At 36.5% G+C, this 22369-nt stretch overlaps 1 protein-coding gene across 2 annotated transcripts in view; it reads left to right on the forward strand.

The window, feature by feature from the left end:
* LOC149075227 (5-taurinomethyluridine-[tRNA] synthase subunit MTO1, mitochondrial) overlaps positions 1–22369 on the forward strand; it is an 81450-nt gene that overhangs the window by 53849 nt on the left and 5232 nt on the right. For both annotated transcript variants that reach the window (XM_089242516.1, XM_089242515.1), the window contains exons 13-15: positions 6766–6913; positions 15751–15869; positions 16158–16254. In XM_089242516.1, coding sequence (XP_089098642.1) covers positions 6766–6913; positions 15751–15869; positions 16158–16254 — 364 coding nt within the window. The remainder of the gene's footprint in view (positions 1–6765; positions 6914–15750; positions 15870–16157; positions 16255–22369) is intronic.

The following is a 22369-nucleotide window of genomic DNA, read 5'->3' on the forward strand; positions in this document are numbered from 1 at the left end:
ACCATCAGTATCAAATTCAAATAGCTGACCTCCAAAACAAACACTAGGAAATAATATCTGAAAACTCATTTTTGAAAACCGAAATCATAGAACTGCAAAGTGGAATTGGTGGTCTGCAACAATACTCAAGAAGATGCAACATCAAAATATAAGGATTGCCTGAGACACTAGAGGAAAATATAGACAATTTGAAAATGAGTATTGTGTCTAATTGATCCTGAGATGTTAAATGCTACACAGCCATCCACCACATCCCAACAAAGATAAAGGACAAAATTAAGCCCATAATTGCCGTTTGATGGGAAATCGAGACAAATTTCTAAAAGAAGCAAAAGAAAAGAAACTGTTAGCATCATCAATTAATAACAGACAGATCGGTGCCTGTATATTTTAATTGTCACTTATGTCCATATATGAAAATTTTTTGTTATCACTGTAAACAATTCAAGCAACAGAGGAATTTTAATCATTGCTGGTGGATCAGAGATGGTAAGGTATCTTTGCGTCAATGCAATGATTCCAGGGTGTTCAGTATTACTCATGTAAATGATTTAAATAATGTCTATTAGTTATTAATCACAATCTAAACTACACAGACCTGAACACCTTGGATGAACTGAAAACATACCTCTCTACCAGCAATTTAAATAATATTAACTTTGCATTTTCTTCATTTAACTTTTTCCATATAAATATACACAGTGTTAGATCTAATTTTAATCAATTACTAACAACTGTAGGTACCAATATTCAAAACATACATATTTTAGTCCTCTCAGAAGTCTGGATTTTTGACAATGAAATAGACTTTTACAATATTCCGGGATTCGAAATATTTCATTGTTGTTAACAATATTATAATTCAGGTGGCATACTGGTATTTGTTAATGATTTCCAATGCTTAAAACATTTAACATTAATAACCATGCAAACAGCTGAGATTGTTGTATTGTTTCACCAATCTTAAGTTTACTATATTATCTGTTTATCGATCTCATTCATTTCTATCTACCGATTTCATTAACAAATTGAAAACTATTATTGAGATCGAATCAAATGTAAAAATGTTTTAATTATCGATGATATCAATATTGACCTTCTTAACTCTGACTCTAATATTTCTGCTGAATGATTAAACATATTGTATAGTAAAGGATTCCAGCCATTAACCCAAAAAATAACTAGACCTCAATTGAATACATGTCTTGATCACATATTCATACGTTATTACTGATATATATTCTTTTATTTTTTTCTCTGATTTAACAGATCATTATGCAATAATTTGTAAACTGTCTGTACTATCAGATCAAAACAAACTAATAGCTAGTTTAAAAAACTTGATTATCGTAAAGTTCATATTTTTCTTCAAAATTTAAATTTTTCATTCAATAATACTGACCCTTCTAACAATTTCGAAGAATTTTTACTTAAACTTGAAACAATACTACACAATCACACTAGATATATATTAATTGTAAAAATAATAGATGGCAGCTGAATCCTTTGATCACTCATGAATTACAACACCTGACAAAAATTAAGCAAAAACTGTATTATAAAACATGGAAATTTCCATTCCATTTCCCATTAAATATAGCCTATAAAAATATTGTAAAACTCTGGTCACATCCAAAATAAAATCTGCTAAACTTGAATACTTTTCCTGCCAATTTTCAAAATGTAACACTTCACAAAAAGTTCGAGATTCATTGATGGTATAATTAATAAAAATGATGGTCATAGAGTAAACTGTTTTCCTCCGATTCTGATCCTATTCCACAGGTCCAAAACTTTAATTCCATTTTGTTAATATTTCCCCACTCAATATACCTTTTCCAACAACTGCTGATGAAATCTTGACAATTGTTAAAAATTACCCATTTCTGGATCCTTTGTAAAAACAATCACCACCAAGGTCTTGAATATTCTTACATATATTTTGAATACTCAGATTTAATAAATATATGTATGGGTAGTGGGTGAATTTCCGAGGTCTTTAAAATCAGCTATCGTAACCCCCATTTATAAATGTGGAGATCCAAATGACTTTAACAACTTCAGACCAATCTCAGTTTTCTCAGTCTCTCTCAAAAATATTTGAAACAATTTTCAAAAATAATTTTTTTTCTTTCTTGTTACATTTCAGTTTTTTTTCTATCAATTAGTTTGGATTCCTTCCTAATGAGAACACAAAAACTGCTCTACTAGCATTTACTAAATTTATCGCTGAAAATATTGATAAATCTAAAAAAACCATTGCAATATTTTTTTGTTTAAGTAAAGCTTCTGATAGCATGAATCATCATCCTTCTATAACTACGGATCTATTCCATGTTCTTGGAAAACTGCAGTTATTAGTCCAATTTATAAGAATAAAGGCTCCAGGGCAAGATCAGAATAATTATCGCCCAGTATCATTAACCAATATATCCTGCAAAATTTTCGAGAGATGCATCGCCAATCAGTTACTTCCATTTGCCGACGAGATGGGCTTAATCCCCTCAGTTCAGTTTGGCTTCATTCCTGGCCGCTCCTTACCAGTGCAGCAGATGATTTGTCACAATATATGGGAGAGTGCTATAGACTCTGGACAAGAGATTGATGTAATTTACGTCAATTTCCAAAAGGCATTTGATAAAGTAGACAGATTGCTACTACTGAGGAAGCTAGCTTGCATGGGGGGCTTTGGATAATGCCCGTTGTCATATGCTTTCTGTGTGTACGTTCGCCCGACTCTGAAGTTCTGTTCGCAAGTATGGAGCCCTTACAAAATCAAGGACATAAAACTCCTCGAAAAGCCACAGTGGTAGTTTACTAAACAAATACCTGGCATGAGCGGTCTATCTTATTGCCAGAGACTTTAATTTCTGGGTTTAAACTCGCTGGAATGGCGTAGAATCGCTGCAGATCTGAAGATGTGCTACAAACTGGTCCACCAAATTGTTTATCTACCATTGAGAGAACCTTTCTTTGAGATCATAGACAGGCGAGTTAACCTACGTAGGCATCGCTTCAAGAATACCAATGGCCAGATGAGATTGCTTTTTCCACGGATATAGATGCCGTGTGGTGAGAATATGGAACAGTCTTCCATCAGAACTTGTATGCCCCTCTACACAAGATTTGCTTCCGCTATTGAAAATTTTGACTTGACTCCATATGCGAAGTGCTTCCCGTGTTCTGACGATTTTTAAAATTTTTTTTTCTTTCAGTATAAGTGCATTTCATGCATTCTGGGGTTATTGTAAATTGTAAATAAATCATATATTACTAAATAAGTGATCATATATCGGAAAGGAAATTTTTGCACTAAAAAGAAAAGATGGAACCATCACAAAAGATGGAAATGAAATCATTAGTATTGTTGAGGAATTTTGTAATACTCTATACAAACATGAAGAACAGGATCGGTACAAAGGAAAGGGAGCAAGAAAAAAAGAAAATGGAGCCGAACTTGTGCAAGTAGCACCTCTGCTGAAAGAGGAAGTCTATAAGACTATAAGATGTATGAAAAAAGGGAAATGCCCAGGTGAAGATGGGATTTCAATAGACATTATTAAAGAAGCAGGAGAAGAATTTGCCAGTATGCTAGCTGCCTTGTTCACAAATTGTCTCACAAAATCGCATGTGCCTGAAGATTGGAAAAATGCAATGATGGTTCTTTACAAAAAGGGCGAAAAAGAGGATATTAAGAACTATCGACCAATCAGTCTCCCGTCAGTAATTTATAAGATCTGATACATATAAGCTTGAATCCAAATTGGACGAAGCTCAACCAAAAGAACAGGCAGGATTTTGAAGTGGATTCAGTACAATGGATCACATCCAAACAATCAGGGAACTTATAGAGAGACACAAGGAATACGAATTACCATTGTGTATGGCCTTCATTGATTTTGAGACAGCTTTTGACCCTGTCTTCACATCTGCTGTAGTTAAAGCTCTAGATATAATTGGGGTAGACAAGACTTACATCAATATCATCAAAAAAATATATGACACAGCAACTGCCACGATTCGTTTGGATAAAGGAAAAGCAAAGATTAAACTCGAAAAAGGAGTCAGACAGGGTGATACTATCTCACCAAAACTCTTTACCGCTGTTTTAGGAGAAGTATTCTGAAAACTGGATTGAGATAAAAAAGGAATTAAAATAAATTGCGAATTTCTCAACCATTGGCGTTTTGCAGACAGCATTGTTGTTATCAGCAGTAATCCAGACGAACTAGAGGAAATGATACAAGAATTGGCGAAGGCAAGTATTCAGGTGGGCTTAAAAATGAATTTGCAAAAGACTAAAGCTATGTTCAACCGCTTTGCGTTGAAGAGGACAATCTTGCTCAACAGCACAGAGATAGAAGTAGAAAGCTATGTATACCTGGGACAAGAAATTACCTTGGACAACGGAATCATTAATGAAATAAACAGAAGGATCAGGATTGAATGTAGCACTTTTGGCAAAAACTGTGTAATTCTGAAGAGTCACATGCCGTTATGTCTGAAAAGAAAAGTTTTTAACCAGTGTATACTACCAGCACTGACTTATGGAGCTGAAACATGGACACTCACAAGAAAGACAATACAAAGGCTACAGACAACACAGAGGAGCATGGAAAGATGTATGCTAGGCATCACAAGGAGAGACAGAAAACGAATCACTTGGATAAGGAACCACACAAAGGTGTATGATATCATGGAAAGAATTAAACGTTTGAAATGGAAATGGGCTGGACATATTGCAAGAAGACAGGACAACAGATGGACCACAAGTATTCTAGGTTGGTACCACTGTGGTGTTAAATATCTGAGAAGGGGTCCCCACACAAGATGGAGTGACAAGATCAGGAAAGTGGCAGGAGTCAACTGCATGGCTAAGGCATCAGACAGAGCAGAATGGAAAAATTTAGAGGAGACCTTCATCCAGCAGTGGATTGAAAATGGTTGTTGATGATGATGATGATATCGGAATCAGAGATATAATGCTTTCAATCCAATTGCTTCTTATTTAACCCATAGAATACAATCAGTGAAAATTCACAATAGCCTTAGCACCCCATTGGAAATAGTGAATAGCACAGTTCCTCAGAGCTCTGTCTTGGGACCATTATTATTTTTTATATTGATAAATGATTTATGCAACTTAAACATAAATGATTTATGCAACTTAAACATAAATGATTTATGCAACTTAAACATGAATGGCAGTATCATAACTTTCGCAGATACTGTATTACTTTACTCAGCTGATGATTTCCAATCTCTAACTAACCTAATCAAATTTTATTTCCCATAATCACAATTGTACTATTAGTTCTGATAGTAATTGTTCATGTCTCAAACAAGTTACTACAATTAAATACCTTGGCATATACATTGATCACAATCTTAAATGGAAGAGTCATGTCAAGTGCTTGCAAAAAAGACTACGGCTAGCAATTTTTAAATTTTACTATCTCAAACCTTACTTGAATCAGTCGTTTTTACTAACTCTTTATTACACCTTGTTTCATTCACTCCTACTATATGGTCTAACTGTCTGGGGTTCTAACTACCTTTTTCAACCCTTTACCCGATAATCAGCCTCCATAAGAGAATAATTAGAATCATCACAAATAATTTTACTACATCATCAATACAATTTCATCAACATCTTGGAATACTTACATTATGTCAATTATATTTCTATAACTCTATTCTCCTATTCAAAGGTCCTAGTACCCATAGAACACAATCCGTCAAAATTCACAATAGTCTTAGCACCCCATTGGAAATAGTGAAAAGCTTTCCTCAGTGCTCTGTCTTGGGGCCATTATTATTTTTAATATTCATAAGTGATTTATGCAACTTAAACATAAATGACAATATCATAACTTTTGCAGATGTCACTGTATTACTTTACTCAGCTGATGATTTCCAATCTCTAACTAACCTAATCAATACTGATTTAATTCGAATTTGAAATTGATTTGTTGCTAATGACCTTCAGATTCTCCTTGCCTTTAAATACATCTCGATCTTCAAATCGATTAAATAATATGTATTCACTTCCATTGCCTCATAAAACACTGTTGAAGAAACATTTTATTTACCTTATCCCAAAATTCTACAATACATTACCACCAGAAATCACTCACAATACTAATTTATCATCCTTTAAAAAATGTGTGAAGCAATACATGTTCTCACTTGATAGTGTAGAAAATTTGTTTTAATGTTTTTCTGTTGCTCATGTTATTTTTAAATAACGTAAAAGTTTAATTTAATTGCATGCTGCATCTAGTTGTTTTTGCTTTGATTCCAACATCCAAAAAATATATATTTTTAGATGCAGCATGTAGAACTGATTTTAAATTGCACTCCTTCTGTTGCCATGAATTTTAATTTTAATAATTTGAATTTTTTAGTTGAATATTCTGTTTTCCATACTAATTTTTACTAGAATTTACCAGAATGGGTCTTTTTTTTTTATTGACTCTTTGGTAAATTTTTCTCATATATATATATATATATATATATATATATATATATTTTTTTTTTTTTTTTGGTATTTTTATATGATAAAAATTAATTTAATTTGATTCTTAAGCATGTTGTTCACCCTTATTGTATACAGCTAACTAATAGAAAATTTATTGTAAATACATGTTTAATTTTAAACTTTTTTCCTTTCTTAGTTCTAGAATGTTGTAAAAGTGTATTTGTGCAACTGATTACATGGCTATCAAAATTATTGCCTGTAATTTTCTTTTCAATATTTTAAAGGCTTCAGAGTTGGCTGTGTTGGAAAATTACAATATCAAAAATTTTTATCGGAAAAAAATCTTTTACACGAAGCTAGAGAAGCTCTCAGATCTGTGAAGAAAACTTTATCACACTGGAATTTGCCATCAAAAAGCACATCACAGAAATCGTAAGCGCTTCTTTTTTTAAAAAAAGTGCTTCATGTGAAATAGGGATGAAACTACTTGTATGAATGAGATTTCTAATTTGTTTCAAATAACTTGATGAAATACAGTAGAACCTTGATAACTCAACACACCAAAAGTATTGATAAGTATGTCAAAACTTAAGCGGATATCAAGGTAGCAAGGTTTCATTTGATCTCTCCCTTCTAATTTTTAAAAATCATTTATGCCATGCACATGTACTTATATACAGTAAACAATTCCATTCCATCATCTGTAAATTAATATAAAAAAATATCTGCAATTTTCTATGAAAAGTTCCCGAATAATCGGGAAATAATATAATAATTGAATTGAATAATCACATAAATGTATTGAATTCTCGTCTTGTCTGCGGTAGGAATCAGACATGTTCTTATCGCGTTCCGCTCGCCAACCAATAGTCATTACAGACGTATTACCGAAGGATTATGTGTGCCGTCGGTGCGCTATTTTGTGTTTTTCTTCATTCAAACTCTGCAGTGTATTTCTAGATTATGAGTTTAATTATTCTCTATAGTTTGATTTTGTCACTGGATTTTTAGATAGAGATTTATTGTTGGACTGGCGAGATGAGTGGTTTTTAATTCTTCTCAACTTTTATAATGTGTATTTTCACGATCAACTTAAATTTTATTTTCTTGCTCTCATTTCATGTTTCCCGCCATCTTTGTGTTTTTCCCACTTTTTTGATATAATTTCATGTGGTTTTTTTTTGGGCGTTAATGTTAGTGAACAGTGTATACTTTTCCCCGGGTATTCTCAGTAATTCTTTTTCATTTCTGCCCTATTTCTTTAGTGTTAGTGAAGTATTAGAGATAGTTAGCAAATAACTAATAATTATACTTTGTATCTTAATACTTTTTTAGGGGTGTTACATATATGTCTCTTCATCATGATTTAGTGTTGAGCATTTTATTTTACTTAATTTCTTTTATATAATTTTTGTAATACATTGTGCAACATACAACACATTATAATATATTTTACGTTATTTTAATTTCCTGTTAACATTTCTCATTTTCCTATGTTTTAGTGGTGTTATCTAGTTTTTAGCAATAGTGTTAGAGTATGCCTCTACCTCGACTAATATTATGTAGGGCTTGAGACGGAACATTTCCTTGATCCTGGAGGTTAGTAGCTGATACTTTCAACTGTAAGGAGTGTTTGGATAGGGCACGGTTGGAACTCGAGGTCGAAGCGTTACAGGAGAGAGTCTGGGTTTTAGAGGGCCTGGTTATTATGGAGCCACTGTCGTCGAAGAAGCAATCTCCGCGAACAACGACAGTGTAGAGAAGAAATGGGGGGTCATGGTTTTGAGCACTGTTGTCTTCCTGTGGGGAAGATTAACAATGTTTGAGATATTTTTCATTGTCAAAAGCTCCTTGGGCAGGTAATCGTGTGGGTGGGAACGAATTAGGCAGGAGCTGATATTGGTGAGTCTGTCAGAGTACCAGGACCTACTAATATCCGCTTTGGAGGGGGGTTCAGATTTGGCAGTGATTCCAGTATTGCCAAGATGTAATATGGGTATAAGAGTAGGATCCACCATTTCAATTTAGCCCTGAAGGACATTTGCTCCTTACTTGTGGTCACATTCTTAGAGGTTCCCATATTTACCTATAGGTGGCTTCGTTGGGATGCGATTCATCTGAATAGAAGTGTTGTCAGGGTTTTTACTCCCAGACCACGTAGATTGGAGAATGCGGGTTAGTTAATAATAATAGCAACAGTATTGATGGGGAATTACCCACCTCTGACTTGGATGGCTTCTCGATTGACACTAAATCACAGGCCAAATTAAAATGTCTGCTAATTAATGCCAGGAGCTTGGGTAATAAAGATTTTTTAGAAACTATGATAGTTGTGGAGGACCTGGATCTTATAGCCATTACACAATCTTGGGCAAACGATGGGATGAATCCTTACACATCTCAGGATATGATACTTTTTTGAGAAATAGATCTGATAGAAAAGGGGGTGGAGTGTTGATATACGTGAAATTATGTTTGAAAGCTAGAGAGTGTAAAGTGCAGAGAAGTGATATTGAAACTATATGGGTTAAGCTTGAAAACAAAAGAAATCATAAACTTATTGTTGGGGTTTGTTGCAATCCACCGAATAGGGATCCAAACTACATTGCCAAACTTCATGATGTAATTTCCTACATGTGTAATCATAAGAGGGTTCTCATACTAGGGGATTTCAATTACCCGGGTATTGATTGGGAGAACCTTTCATCTGGAAATCAGTATGAAAGAGACTTTCTTAAGTTGGTGCTCGAAAATTTTTTTGCATCAACATGTATCAGAAGCCACTAGTGCTATTTTGGATTTAGTTCTCATTAATTCTGGGGATCTTGTTGAACATGTTTTGGGGGGGAGGCAAGTTCTCTTCGAGTGATCATCGTGTCATCCGTTTTCACTGTAACTTTTTTTCGGGTAAGGTTTATAACAAAAGACAGGTTCCTTGTTTTCTGAGAACTAACTTTGATGTTTTGAGAGGAAGGTTAGCTGAAGTTTTCAAAGACCGGTTGGAATTAGTCAGGTGGTAAGTCAATGGGAAGAATTTAGTATGAAGCTGTCCTCTGTTTTGCAAGATGTCATGCCCTTTGTTCGAAAACTTTATGTTTGAACATCATGCCCCCCTATGATTTACGGAGAGCATGCGTAACCTTTATCTTGAAAAGAGCATTCAGAGAGTATAAAAGTAAACGAAGTGACCTATCATTGTTTACTGATAAAAGAAGAGTGTTGAAGAAAGGGATAAGGAATAGTAAAAAGGAAGTTGAATCTAGGTTGGCAGATAACATGCCAACATGTAGTACTTTCAATGACTTTTTGCATCTATTTTTAATAGAGATAATGATATTCAATGTATGGGTGTCGCATGGGGTAATAAAATCCTTAACAATATTCAAGTGAAAGACATGGAGGGCCTAAATCTTCTAAAAAATGTATGTGCAAGCAAATCACCAGGACCAGATGATATTTATCCCAGGGTCTTCAGGGAATGTGCTAATGAATTGTTGAGGCCAGTTGCACAGATTTACAGGAGTAGTGTGCAACGCAAGAAAGGTTGTATTCCCGGTTCAATTAATTATTTTATGTATTGCACATTATTGCACAACGAATGACAAGAATGAATTAACACATTTTTGTTTTGAAATATTTATTTTAACATTTCGAGATCACGTCGCACATAAATAATATTTCATTCAAACTTAGTTATAAATATTAGTTTTTTCATTAAAGTTCTTTTAGCAACAGAGTTTCTAAAAAAAGTGTCGGCCTCACCAATTGCATTGCATCGGAACACCGTCACAAGAGTCACACGATTCAATTGAGAGGTACGTCCCAACCATCAGTCTATGATGTCATCGGGGAGCGGGTTGCCAACGGCATCTCCGACAAACTTCCGTACCAGTAGAATCGATGTATTCCAATTCGATCAGTAACGTAGCAGCCATGTGAAGAAATCTGATGACCAGAATTAGCACATGATGTTGGGAGAGGTGATCGGCAACCAGGCGGAGCCATGCGTAAGTCCGCTACTTAATCAACGGTTCATGACGATGCAAAAAGCGATGTCCGGCGTGCACCCGAATGGGCGAAACACCTTAGTAAGAGCAGTTCAGTGCATTGGTGATTCGGTACATTTGTGCCGTTTCCAGCACACCGCCGCTATTTAAAGGGCTATTCCCAGCATCCCCTGCTTCACCATCGAATCAGGATGCACAATCTTCTGCTGTGGAAAGGCGAGTGCTATTTGCATAAATATTCAGAATAAAAATACAATGACATGAAATCTGGCAATACTGATATGTAAACAATGGCGGCCGATCGGCGAAAATCTACAGCGGATCGGTTCTCGGAAGTGAATTAAAGGTAAATAAAGATTTCAAAATGACTAGATCTAGGACTATTCCGTGGGGGAGGCCCAAGATAATGTTACAAGTGTTGCTGAGTATCGTCCGAAGGGATTGGAAGTTTGCTTATGTTGTTCCAATATTTAAAAAGGGTAGTAAAGAAAGTGTCCAATTATCGTCCAGTGAGTTTGACAAGCTTTCCCTTGAAAATTTTGGAAATTATTATCAAGAGGCCTTTGGTGAAGTGGATAGATGAGAATAATGCATTGTCTGATAATCAGCATGGGTTCAGAAAGGGGAAGTCAAGTGTAACTAACCTCCTATGATCACGTGACTAAGGCTTTGGGTTAGGTCAAAAATGTAGATGATTTTTACCTTGATTTCCAGAAGGCATTCGATCGGGTCCAACATGGTAAACTCTTGACGCGTTTACACAAGATTGGGGACAACTTGCTGAATTGGATAGAATCGTGGATAAGAGATAGGTCGCAACGAGTTATGGTGAATGGGGAATTCTCTGGTTGGACAGATGTCACAAGTGGAGTTCCTCAAGGAAGTGTCCTTGGCCCCATACTGTTTTCACTTTTTATCGATAAACTCTATCAGGGTATCGATGGGATTACTAGCAAATTCGCAGATGATGTGAAGCTAATGGGGGTAATCGGGATTCAAAGCGATAGGGAGTTGCTGCAGACCAACTTAAACGGGATTGCAGCATGGGCAAATGAATGGAGCATGACGTTTAGCGTTGATAAGTGCATGGTCGCTCATTTTGGTTTGAACAACCCACGGTTCTCTTACGAGTTGAATGGTGTCACTATCCCGGATGCAACTAGGGTCACCGATTTGGGAATTCTCATTGACAAGTGGCTTGGATTTTCTGAACATTGTTCAGTGGTGGTAAAAAAGCAAACTGAATGTTTGGTTTTATTTTCAAAAAGGTCTCTTCGTGTTCCCCTAGTCATTCTTCCGCTTTTTCGAGGATTAGTTCATCCTGGACTGGAGTATGCTGTAAGGTTTTGGAGACCATACCTACAGAGGGACATTAACTTGTTTGAAGGGGGTGCAGAGAAGAGCTACGCATGTCCTTGCTGGCACACGCGGCTTGAGTTATGAAGAGAGACTTCATTTTTTCAATATATTTGCATTTCATGAATGCAGGTGTCTGGGTGATATGATTGAAGTGTTAAAAATTTCCTATGGTATGGATAGAATGGACCCATGATTTATTAATTTGCCGTCAATCAACTGCCTTTACAAGGGGACAGCAGTATCTCGTGTGGTAAACGCAGGGAATTTTTCTCTAATAGGGTTGTTAATAAATAGAACAGCTTATATACCCCCGGGGGGTAGTAAATTCCAACAAAATTGACACATTTAAAAAGAAATACGATAAACATGTTAGGGTAAATCAAAAAGATATCCATACTTAGAATAAGACAACCATAAAAAATTTAATGAGTGTTGTATAATATTTTATTTTGTATATATATTGTTTATTTTTTTTGTAATTGCATTTCTGTATTTTAGAAATGTATGGCATCCATATTTGTTATGGGCAACTTTTTTTCAGCCATATCATCGTGCATTTTTCTTGTTGTGGCCTTGTATTTGTATTAAATATCTATTATCCACGAATAAGCAGTGCAGTTGCTGAAAGTTAGGAAAACTTTCAGTTTTTAACTTAGAAGTTTTTATTAAAAAGAAGACTGTTTTTTAGCTTATTCAACCATCTCTCGCTCAAAAATTTCAGATATCTGTGATTTTCGTATTTGTAGTCCACAGGTTGAGTTTCCAGGATCCAAAATATGGAAAGTGATGAATACTCCAAGGTATAAGAAACCATTTTCGACCAACAAACAGCAAAAAACAATGAAACAAAGAATTGTTGAAATATAAGGGACTGGCCCATATAACTGGCCAATCCTGGGGAAATTTTGAAAAATTGTCATTGATAGCACATCACGAATCATGGTTGACTTAAGCAGGATTTCTGTACCTTGTGTTGAATTTACCACTTGCTTGATGGGTTTTTAAGTTTTTTCTGAACAGAAAATGTCAGGTTTTTTTATTCTTTAACTTTATTCATATATCTATGGCTAGGAATAAAGACAATTACCGAAAATCATACTTAATTTTGTAATTTAATTTTGATTCACTTTTTTTTTAATTAAATTTTTTTTTTAAATTTCTTATTTGAATTTTTTTTCATGGAACATAAATAATCTAGTTTCAGATAGATTATTTAACTGCACGAGATTATGTATCTATGTAATTATCAAAAGCAGCTGAAGAATGTAATGTTGAAAGGGAAATATTCACATATTAATGAATAAGGCTAGGATTTTTATAACCTAAAAACCGATAAAATATGCTCCGTAAAAGATTCATTTATGCCCTAAAACATTTTTAAATTGCCATCTTATATATAAATGTGAAAGTATGTATGTATGTATGTATGCTCTTTATACAAATCCACAGTTTTAGACCGATCGTCACCAGATTTTGCATATATACCAAACAGGTCCGGGATTGAACCGTAGGCTACTTTAAAATTTCGTCAGAGCTGGGCAAATGCCCGAAATGGGCAAAAAACTGTCGGGCAACAATGGTATTGGGGCCTCAACAATTACTTTCCGAACGTTTACTTTGGTTACCGTGGTTTCCAACAATGCGTTTCAGACATGTATATATACCTTTACAATGGTTTGTCACACCTTTAATTCTGTTATTATAACAGTTTATTCCTTTATAACGGTATCTCACTTTTCCAATCCTCCCAGTAATTGAAGAAAACCCGGGTATTTCTACTAGCCTATATACAGGGTGTCCTGTAAGTGCTAATGCGGCCTTTATCTCATCAACTGTCCATCGTAGAGGTATAGTTTCAATTTAAAAAATGCTTAAAAGGTGTTTGAATAATATTCGCTGCACAAGCTGGACGTATGATGTCGCTAACAACAGAAAACAACAACTACGATGACGAAACTGGGAATAAAATTGTTCAACGCCAGCTGATGAACTCAATGCTTGCCTCAAATCAACACTCTGGCACAAAGTTAAAAAAATTATCATTATCTACCAACATGCGAGTTCAACTGCAAAATGACTCAGCACTGCTATCATTTTCACATCAGTTGATCAAACTTGGCAACCGAAGAATTCCTGTAGACCCAAGCACTGGACTGATTACGTTCTCAAATGGATTTTGCCAGTTGTTAAATTCAGTTCAAGAACTTGCAAACAAAGTCTTCCCAAACATTCAACAAAATCACCGAAACCCTGAGTGGCTTAGTGAGAGAGCAATTTTGGCACCGAAAAATGACAGTGTGAACAAGATCAACAAAAAAATCCTAAAAATTATTCCAGGACACTCCGCATCCTACAAATCGGTTGACACTGTCACAGACTCAGCGCAGACAGTTCTGTATCCTGCAGAATTTCTGAACTCTTTGGATATTCCGGGTGTGCCACCATACAACTTGACCCTTAAAGTCGGAGCATCTGTAATGCTTTTAAGAAATTTGGAGACACAGAGACTCTGGCACTGGACTCTGCGTGAAGAAATTGCACAATTACATCATTGAAGCAACGATTCTATCTAAATGTGCCAAAGTAGAAGACGTCTTCACATTCCACGTATACCAATTATCACTGAAGAAATGCCATTCACTTTCAAGCGATTACAGTTCCCAATTCGTTTAGCTTTTGCCATGACAATCAACAAAGCGCAAGGCCAGTCTTTACCAGTGGCAGGTATCAACCTACTTGAGCCCTGATTTTCACACGGACAGCTTTACGTCTCGTGTTGGTAATCCCAAAAATTTGGCATCTACACACCAGGTGGAAAAACAAAAAATATTGTGTATCCACAAGTGATTGCCTGAAGGTTTTTAATTGAAATATTTAAAAATAAAAGTAATGTTTTCTTACTTGATGCAGAAATTTTTTTGATTAAGAAATAATTAATAAGCTATACATATATAAACTTTTTACGGGGCGGGCAACGTCGCCGGGTATCAGCTAGTATATATATAAAAAACAAAAATATGCCTTTATAAACAGGCTGACCATATTTCGTCAAGGAAATTATAGGAAATCGCCAATCATTGTCCAAAATGATGCTAAAGACACAAATAAAATTGCCAATTGTTGCTAATATCACCAGAAAATTGCCAATCGTTACCAAAAGTCAGTAAAATTGTCTGTTATTGCTTACATCCTCAAAAAATTGCCAATTGTGGGAAATGAAGCTAATGAAGAGTGAGCGAGAGAAAAAAAATCCCTCTTCATTTTTCTGCTGAAATATGCTAAATATGCAATTGAAATATGCCCCAAATTCTTAAAATAGGGGAAAATACCTTAAAATTACTTAAAATCATAAAAAAATGCTTAAAAATTTCTGAAAATCATGAAAAAATGCCTTTAAATTATTGAAAACGATGAAAAAATTCTCTATCGCATAAAAATAGTGAAATATCCAAAATTATAAAAAAATATGGGAAGTCATAGAAGTCCGAGTGAACCCTATTAATGAAAATATAGTTTCAAAAGTTTTCACCTACTGTCACTGGTGTGTTGCATGCTATAGACATGCTGAGTATAAAAATCTACTGAGAGTAAAAAAAGAACTTTAAACTTAAAAATAGGAGGAAGTCAATTTTGATCCACATGTGTCTGCCATAGGCATGTCAGGCAAGTGGTTAAAGAGGTTAATGCACTAAATTTACCATTTTGCCAACCTTGAGAACAATAATTGGGTAGCTAAGTTATGCAGGTTCTACTGTAATTACTTTTGAGTGTGAAGCAATAAACAAGTTGTCTGAAATGCAATACAGTCTATTTTTGTTGTGTTGTATATAAATACATTAAATTATCATTGGTTATGAGTATGCATACAATTACTTTTTTTTATTTTTCATTCAAATGTTACAGTGCATATGACTATCTAGGCATACAGTACAGTGATGCAGAATCCATCAAAGCATATCTGCCTACTGCATTTGTTAAAGCCTCCAACTACAGTAATTTGCTTTCACGGCTGAAGATAGAAGGTAAATTTTTAGCTGATTTTTCTGTTGGAGGAAACAACTTTTTGTCATGAGAGATGAAAGAAAAGAATTCACACAGAGAGAGAATAATTTCCTCAGTAAATTCTTTTCTTGCTATTCATCTTTTTTTTCTTTTGTTCAACTTGCGCAAAGTATGTGAAGAGAGTGTTTTACAAATTTTCATGTAATGGATAAACCACTTAAAAGTGAAACCATGCTTTCGGTCCTAATTCCTTCATAACCACTTAGAGAGGTTCTACTGTAATTTTGACTGTAAATGATTTTCCACAGCTATGTACAGCAATACAGTGGCCAGACAGCAAGAAGAAATTCAAGAACTAAAAAAGGAAGAGCTACTGGAGTTGCCTGCAGATATTGAAACAGTTCTGTGAGTTAATTTAAGTTAAATTAAGATGAGTGTTGATTATATGAAAAAAAAGATATATTATTTTCTACATCAAGTTATTTGGCTTGTGTTCATTGTCATAATGATAATGAAAGGAACCGAGAGACCCCCAGGCTCTGTCACACTTGTTGATGTAAGCACATTGTCCTAGGGGACTCTGCTGCCTTCGGGGAACCTCACCTAAGCTTGAACACTAAAATTTTTATTTTTACTGCAAGCTGTAATTGGGTTTAAACCTGTAGCTTTGTTTTATAAATAAATAAAATAAATATACATGGGCAGGCAGCATTATGCACATATCCAGTGAACAAGTATAAAATTTATGATCGAAAAATGATGATAGAGGTAAATAAATCACAGATATAAATCACATAATTGTCATAATCAAGAATAGTTCTTGATAAAATTTGATCAGCTTCTCTTCAGTGATTATTATTGACTCTTTTCATTGATTGATAGTAACTGAATCAATTTGCAGCTGGGTTGATCCAGTTGCAGCACCGCATAGTTTGATTTAGTCCAAAAAGTATCTGTCAGACTCAACAATGCTACCTCTAATAAGCTTCTCGATCAGCCCGCGTGGATCATATCTATCCTGAACTACTCCAGCTTTTCCTCTCTAAACAGATATATGAGATCACTGTCTGGGTGTACTTGATGTCTTGTGATTGTCAGGTGTGATGCTATGAGAAGTATATCATTGGCAAAGGCCTGGACTTAGATGTTGGCTGGCTACTCCATTTTCAGCAGCTCATCGAGAACTAGATTCCATAAAAGAAGCCCTAGTCACGACTCTTGCGGTGTTCTCTTTTGGAGGTATTTAGTAGCAGTCACAATTGCTGCTTGTCGATCATGCAGAATGTCACTCAAGATTGCCCTAACCTGCAGAGAAAAAGGCATTTCTAATATTCTGCATGGTATAGAGCCATACCTTGTGTTATCAAAAAGCGCTTTCAATGTTCAGAGATATAACGGCTATATCATTGCCTTTGTCCCTATGAGACAATTTCTACCATTATATCTTCTAAAGCCATTTCAGCTGATTTGCCTTGTCTGAACTCATACTGATGAGTGTGCCACCAGTCAACCCTCTCTGTGTAATATGTGTAATAAAGTGTTCCAGACTCTGCCACGAAGCTGGGCTGGAAGAGATTTCGGCAATGGGATAAGTCAGTGGCAAAGTTCTGGCATTCATTCATTCATGTGTAATATGTGTAATTCATGATCCGCTGAACTGGTATTGAACTAAACCACTTCTGTATCCGCTGAACTAAACCACTCTATATATTAATTCACTTCAATACTTTGTCAACAGAAGGAATAAGGATATTGGCCTATATGACCTCAAGCCATTCGGGTTACGATCTCTTTTCAGGAAGAAGAGAAGTTTTCTGATTTCAAAATGGAAAGAACTCGATCGAGAGACATTTGTTGAACAAACTATGCAGTAGATCTGGAAAGGAGGTGTTGATATCCTTGACCATTCAGTTATTCACTCTATTTAATCTGTGAGCCTTGTTGTCTAAATTATCTGTAATCTTTCTGTTCTCTGATTTAGAAATTGATCTGTCACCATATCCTGGGGAGTCGGGACGAACTGCTACCTCATGAGAATCTTGTGTGGACTGGATGGAACAGACTGGGACATCCAGATATATTGTTTGAAGTTGTCGAGTGGTCGCTTCTAGGATTATCTTTTTACCAGCATGACTTAAGGAAAAGATTTACTTTTCGTTGTTGCTCGATAGTTGCCGCCGTAAACCTCTGATGCATCCTCACATGATTTTCTCCACGATGCAATCTTAGTGTTACGTATCATTTTTGTTTACATCGCCCAGCATTTACAAAACATTGCTCACAACCTGGTTTTATCCTCTTCTGAGGCCTTCTGAAAATGTCTCTTCAAGGCTCTTGGATGTTTCCTTTCAATTTCTTATTCTCTGGTCCACCACTTTAAATGATTCTTTTTTGTTGTTGACTCTGTCGTGGGTCTCAGCCGCAAGGAGTGTCCGGTCGCTTACTTTGAACAGGGAATCTGTTGCTTTCTCTAGGTTTAACATCTCCTGATTTATAACTAATATCCTATTTGGGCTGGAATGCAATTGTTAAGGTATCTTGTAAAGTTCTATAGCCTTCTTTGGGTAGTACAATAATTTCTTTTTGTCATTGTCAGGGTTGTTATTTTTATGGACATAGGGATATAAGAATGGCTATTCTGTATCATCTCCTCCCCTACGTACCACTCTATATTTTGTCTCAGTACTGGGTAGTTAGTCAGGGTTAAGTTGGGTCATCCATAGCACCCTCTGTGGCCATATGTGGATTTTTTATTATCATCATTTAACAAAATTAAATCCTTTGCCAGAATGAGATCTAGAATCATCTGACTTCTTTCATCATAACCCTATAGGCTGTTGTGACTGTTCCAATCAGAAGATATAATGATTTGATCTTTTGAGTTCTTCGTGATTATATCCTCCATTTCTTGTATGGCCTCATACATAGGTGTAAGCAGAATGTTCTCGGGGGGGGGGGGGTTAAGTTTTTTCCTGCAAAATAACACTATAATCTCGGCTTGAAGGGAGTTAGAACCCCAACCCCCACCTTTGCGTACGCCAATGGCCTCATATAAGTTCTTGTAAGGGAATGAGTATGAGCTTATATATACACTGCTGGCCACCCAAATTGCAACACCAAGAAAGACAAGAGATATCGCAACAATATTTATTTTGTAGATAACATGTTGACCAAGCATCAAATGATTAAATTTATAGACTTCTGTGAAGTGTGGTTCCTGCCAAAATCAGTAGCCAGAGTAGCCGCCATTGTTGAAGATCACCGCTGCCACACGCCTCGGCATTGATTCAAAGAGACTTTGGATGTGTTCTTGGGGTACAGCAGACCAAGCAGCTTCCACGCGTTGCCAAAGTTGATCTGGTGTGGCAGCTGGGGATGTAATCTGGGTTTTCTATCGGCGAAAGATCCGGAGAGCGAGCTGGCCAGGGAAGCAATTCAATCTGGCGATTGACGAAGAACCTTTGGACAATGCGTGCCACGTGTGGTCGCGCATTATCCTGTTGAAATATGGCTGTGGGCAAGCCCTGAAGGTAAGGAAGGACAACTGGCTCCAACACCTCGGAGATGTAGTGCTGGCTTTTTAAAGTACCGGCAATGCGTACTAGAGGAGTGTGAGAGTGTTATCCAATACCGCCCCATACCATAATACCCGGTGCAGGACCAGTGTGGCGGTGCATAACGCAGCTGTTCAGCATCCTCTCTCCACGGTGTCTCCAGACTCGAATCCGACCATCGTGGTGTTGCAGACAGAAGCGTGACTCGTCAGTAAAGACAATTTCATTCCATTGTGCCGTCCACATCCTTCTTTCATTGCACCATTGGCGGCGGAGACGTCTGTGGTTCTGCGTCAAGGGTAGACGAATGGGTAGACAATGGACGTCTTGCAGACAGACCACTCTGCTGTAAACGGCGTCAAATGGTACGCGCAGACACTGGATTATGCGGTACAGACTGAATGTGCTGTGCTATGGTTCGTGATGTGGCTGAGCGATCCGTCACTGCCATACGCACAATACGCCTGTCATCACGTGAAGTGGTGCACTGAGGTGGATGCGATCGAACACGTCGGTCCGTCGTACCCTCCTGCATCCAACGATCACATATCCGCATTACAGTTGTTTGGTTTCTTCCAACATGACTACCGATTTCCCTGAAAGATAATCCACAATCTCGGTAGACCACTATCCTTCCTCTGTCGAACTCGGATACTTGATCAAAAGATGATCGCTGTTTTCTACGAGGCATAATTGATCGTTTTTTTGAAAAAACCACAAGAAAAACACAATTGCCGTACTTCAAATCGTCGAAATCTCCAAGCCTTAAATAGCGCTTTGAAGTGGCGCCACAGGCGCGCGTGATGTGCGTCTGCGCTGAAATTCTAATCATTTGCATATCTCACCTCCGCTAATGCATGTTGTAAATTTCATATTATTTGCATGCTTCCTTCAGGGTGTTGCATTTACGGTGGCCAGCAGTGTATATATTATATATATATATATATATATATTTTGCAAAAAGTCATGCAACATGTGTTGGAAAGAGCACGACTTTGTGAAGCGGAAAATGGGTGACACCTGCGAGACATACTTTTTCCCGTTTAAGTTAACAATATTCTTCATTCATATGCTGTATTTTGACAAAATAATGTTAACAATTTATTCAAAAATAAAAAAGTTATAAAGCATTTAAATCATAACATTCATTTTGCACCACCCTGTATTAAAGAGATGTGAAGCACATCTTAAGCCCATTACCTTATGATTGATGCCCATTGCCATCTGATGAGCCATGTTCATCATCAAACAGTTGATACACCGCCTGGCCTGGCATCCCGTTTACCCATTTTCAATGGAAACATGCACATTAAAAGAAGATTGAATTAAAAAAATATTATAACCTGCTGGCCTCTGAGAGCTGTACTGAGGTACAGTAGCCGCCACTTATAAGAATTACGTTTGGATCTTACGTCGGAATTACGTCGATTCTTATATCCAGAACCTTTTCTTCTGTTGCTCCTATATTTTCCAGCTACTACTGGAGTACACTAGGGAAAGGAGTCCCTTTAAAATTATATTATGATGTTTTGTTGTAAAACCAAAAAAACCTTAATTTTTTATTAAATACTTCAGTTCTTAAAATTCTTTAGTTTAAACATAAAGAACATATCGTTGTCCTTAGACTTCATTCATTGTCATTGTTCCGACTAAAATGCTACACAGTAACTTTACTACTGCTGTACTATTGACAAGGCTCCAGTCTTTGAACTCAGATGATTTTCATAATTTTCTGTTTTCACGCTATAAACTCACTAGCATGAGGGGGACCCGCCAAAGATTCCAGCCTAGGGCCCCACTCCAGGTGTTACATATCCCCGGTGGAAAGAATCCGAAATCGTCATTATTTGTTTAAATGAACTGTGTTATACACCTTTTTGTTCTCCCCTTTGTCTGCAATCAACGCCGGTGGTCGCATGTTGGTGCCGATTGCATTGTTGCCATACTGAAATAATATTCTTCAAATGTTGTAATCTCGTGAAACTATTTAAATGACTTGGATGACATCTCCAATCACCATGTGTGTATATATACCGTTCATGACTGAAACTACTTGCTCATCTAATATGCGTTGATACTTAATAGTCTGTGCTGTGGCACATCATCCAGATGTAAAAATTAACTAAAATAATTTCTTAGCTTGTTGCAAAGCTACGCTCGTGATCCGGCGATCGTGGTCCAGTGATGGTGCGGCAATTGTGCTCCTGCGATGATCTGGCGATCGCAGTTCAGCAAGGGTGCTGCAATTGTAGTCTGACAATCACAGCCCAGCGACGGTGCGGCAGTCGTGGTACAGCGGTAGCATACCGACCCATACCAAACAATGTTACAACCTTCGTGTTGTTTCTACATCCTGATGATCTTAGAACGGCTCGCTAACTTCAATATCCGAACTCTCGACTCTTAATAAATCTGCCTAGTACATTTGATGGACTTGTGAAGTGGATATGTTTGTTTCCAGATTTCAGTGAGATAAAAATTTAGAACTTATTTGCGAACTAATCTTAAATTTTTATGACATCTGAAAAATTATGTTAAGTTTGAAATCAATTTAAATTAATATGAATAAACAAATTTGTAATAGACAAATCTGTTGGCATTTATTTCCACTTTGTTGTGTGCATAGGCAGAGATTGACTTGGAAGTCTGGGGGGGGGGGCAAGGTCATTATTGCTGGGGAGGCATGATGATGATGATGTCAGCTCATATATACATATATACATTAGATCAGTCGACTCCACATTTGACGCTGGGGGGAGGGGGAGCATTGCCCCCCCCCGTATCTCCGCCCATGGTTGTGTTGTTTCCTAAGGTAATTAAAAATAGAATCCGGGTTATATCTGGTACGTTACACAGAATGTGAGAGCCATGACTATTGTCTGAACACGTAACTGTAGATCAGAGGTTTCCAAACTTTTTTGTTCCATCACTTCCTTCTTCAGATTTTTTATTCTCATCTCCCCCAA

Source organism: Pholcus phalangioides, unplaced genomic scaffold, assembly GCF_987345545.1.
Source record: "Pholcus phalangioides strain wild (caught in Gottingen) unplaced genomic scaffold, Ppha-v1.0 ptg000015l_1, whole genome shotgun sequence".
Classification (NCBI taxonomy): Eukaryota; Metazoa; Arthropoda; class Arachnida; order Araneae; family Pholcidae; genus Pholcus; species Pholcus phalangioides.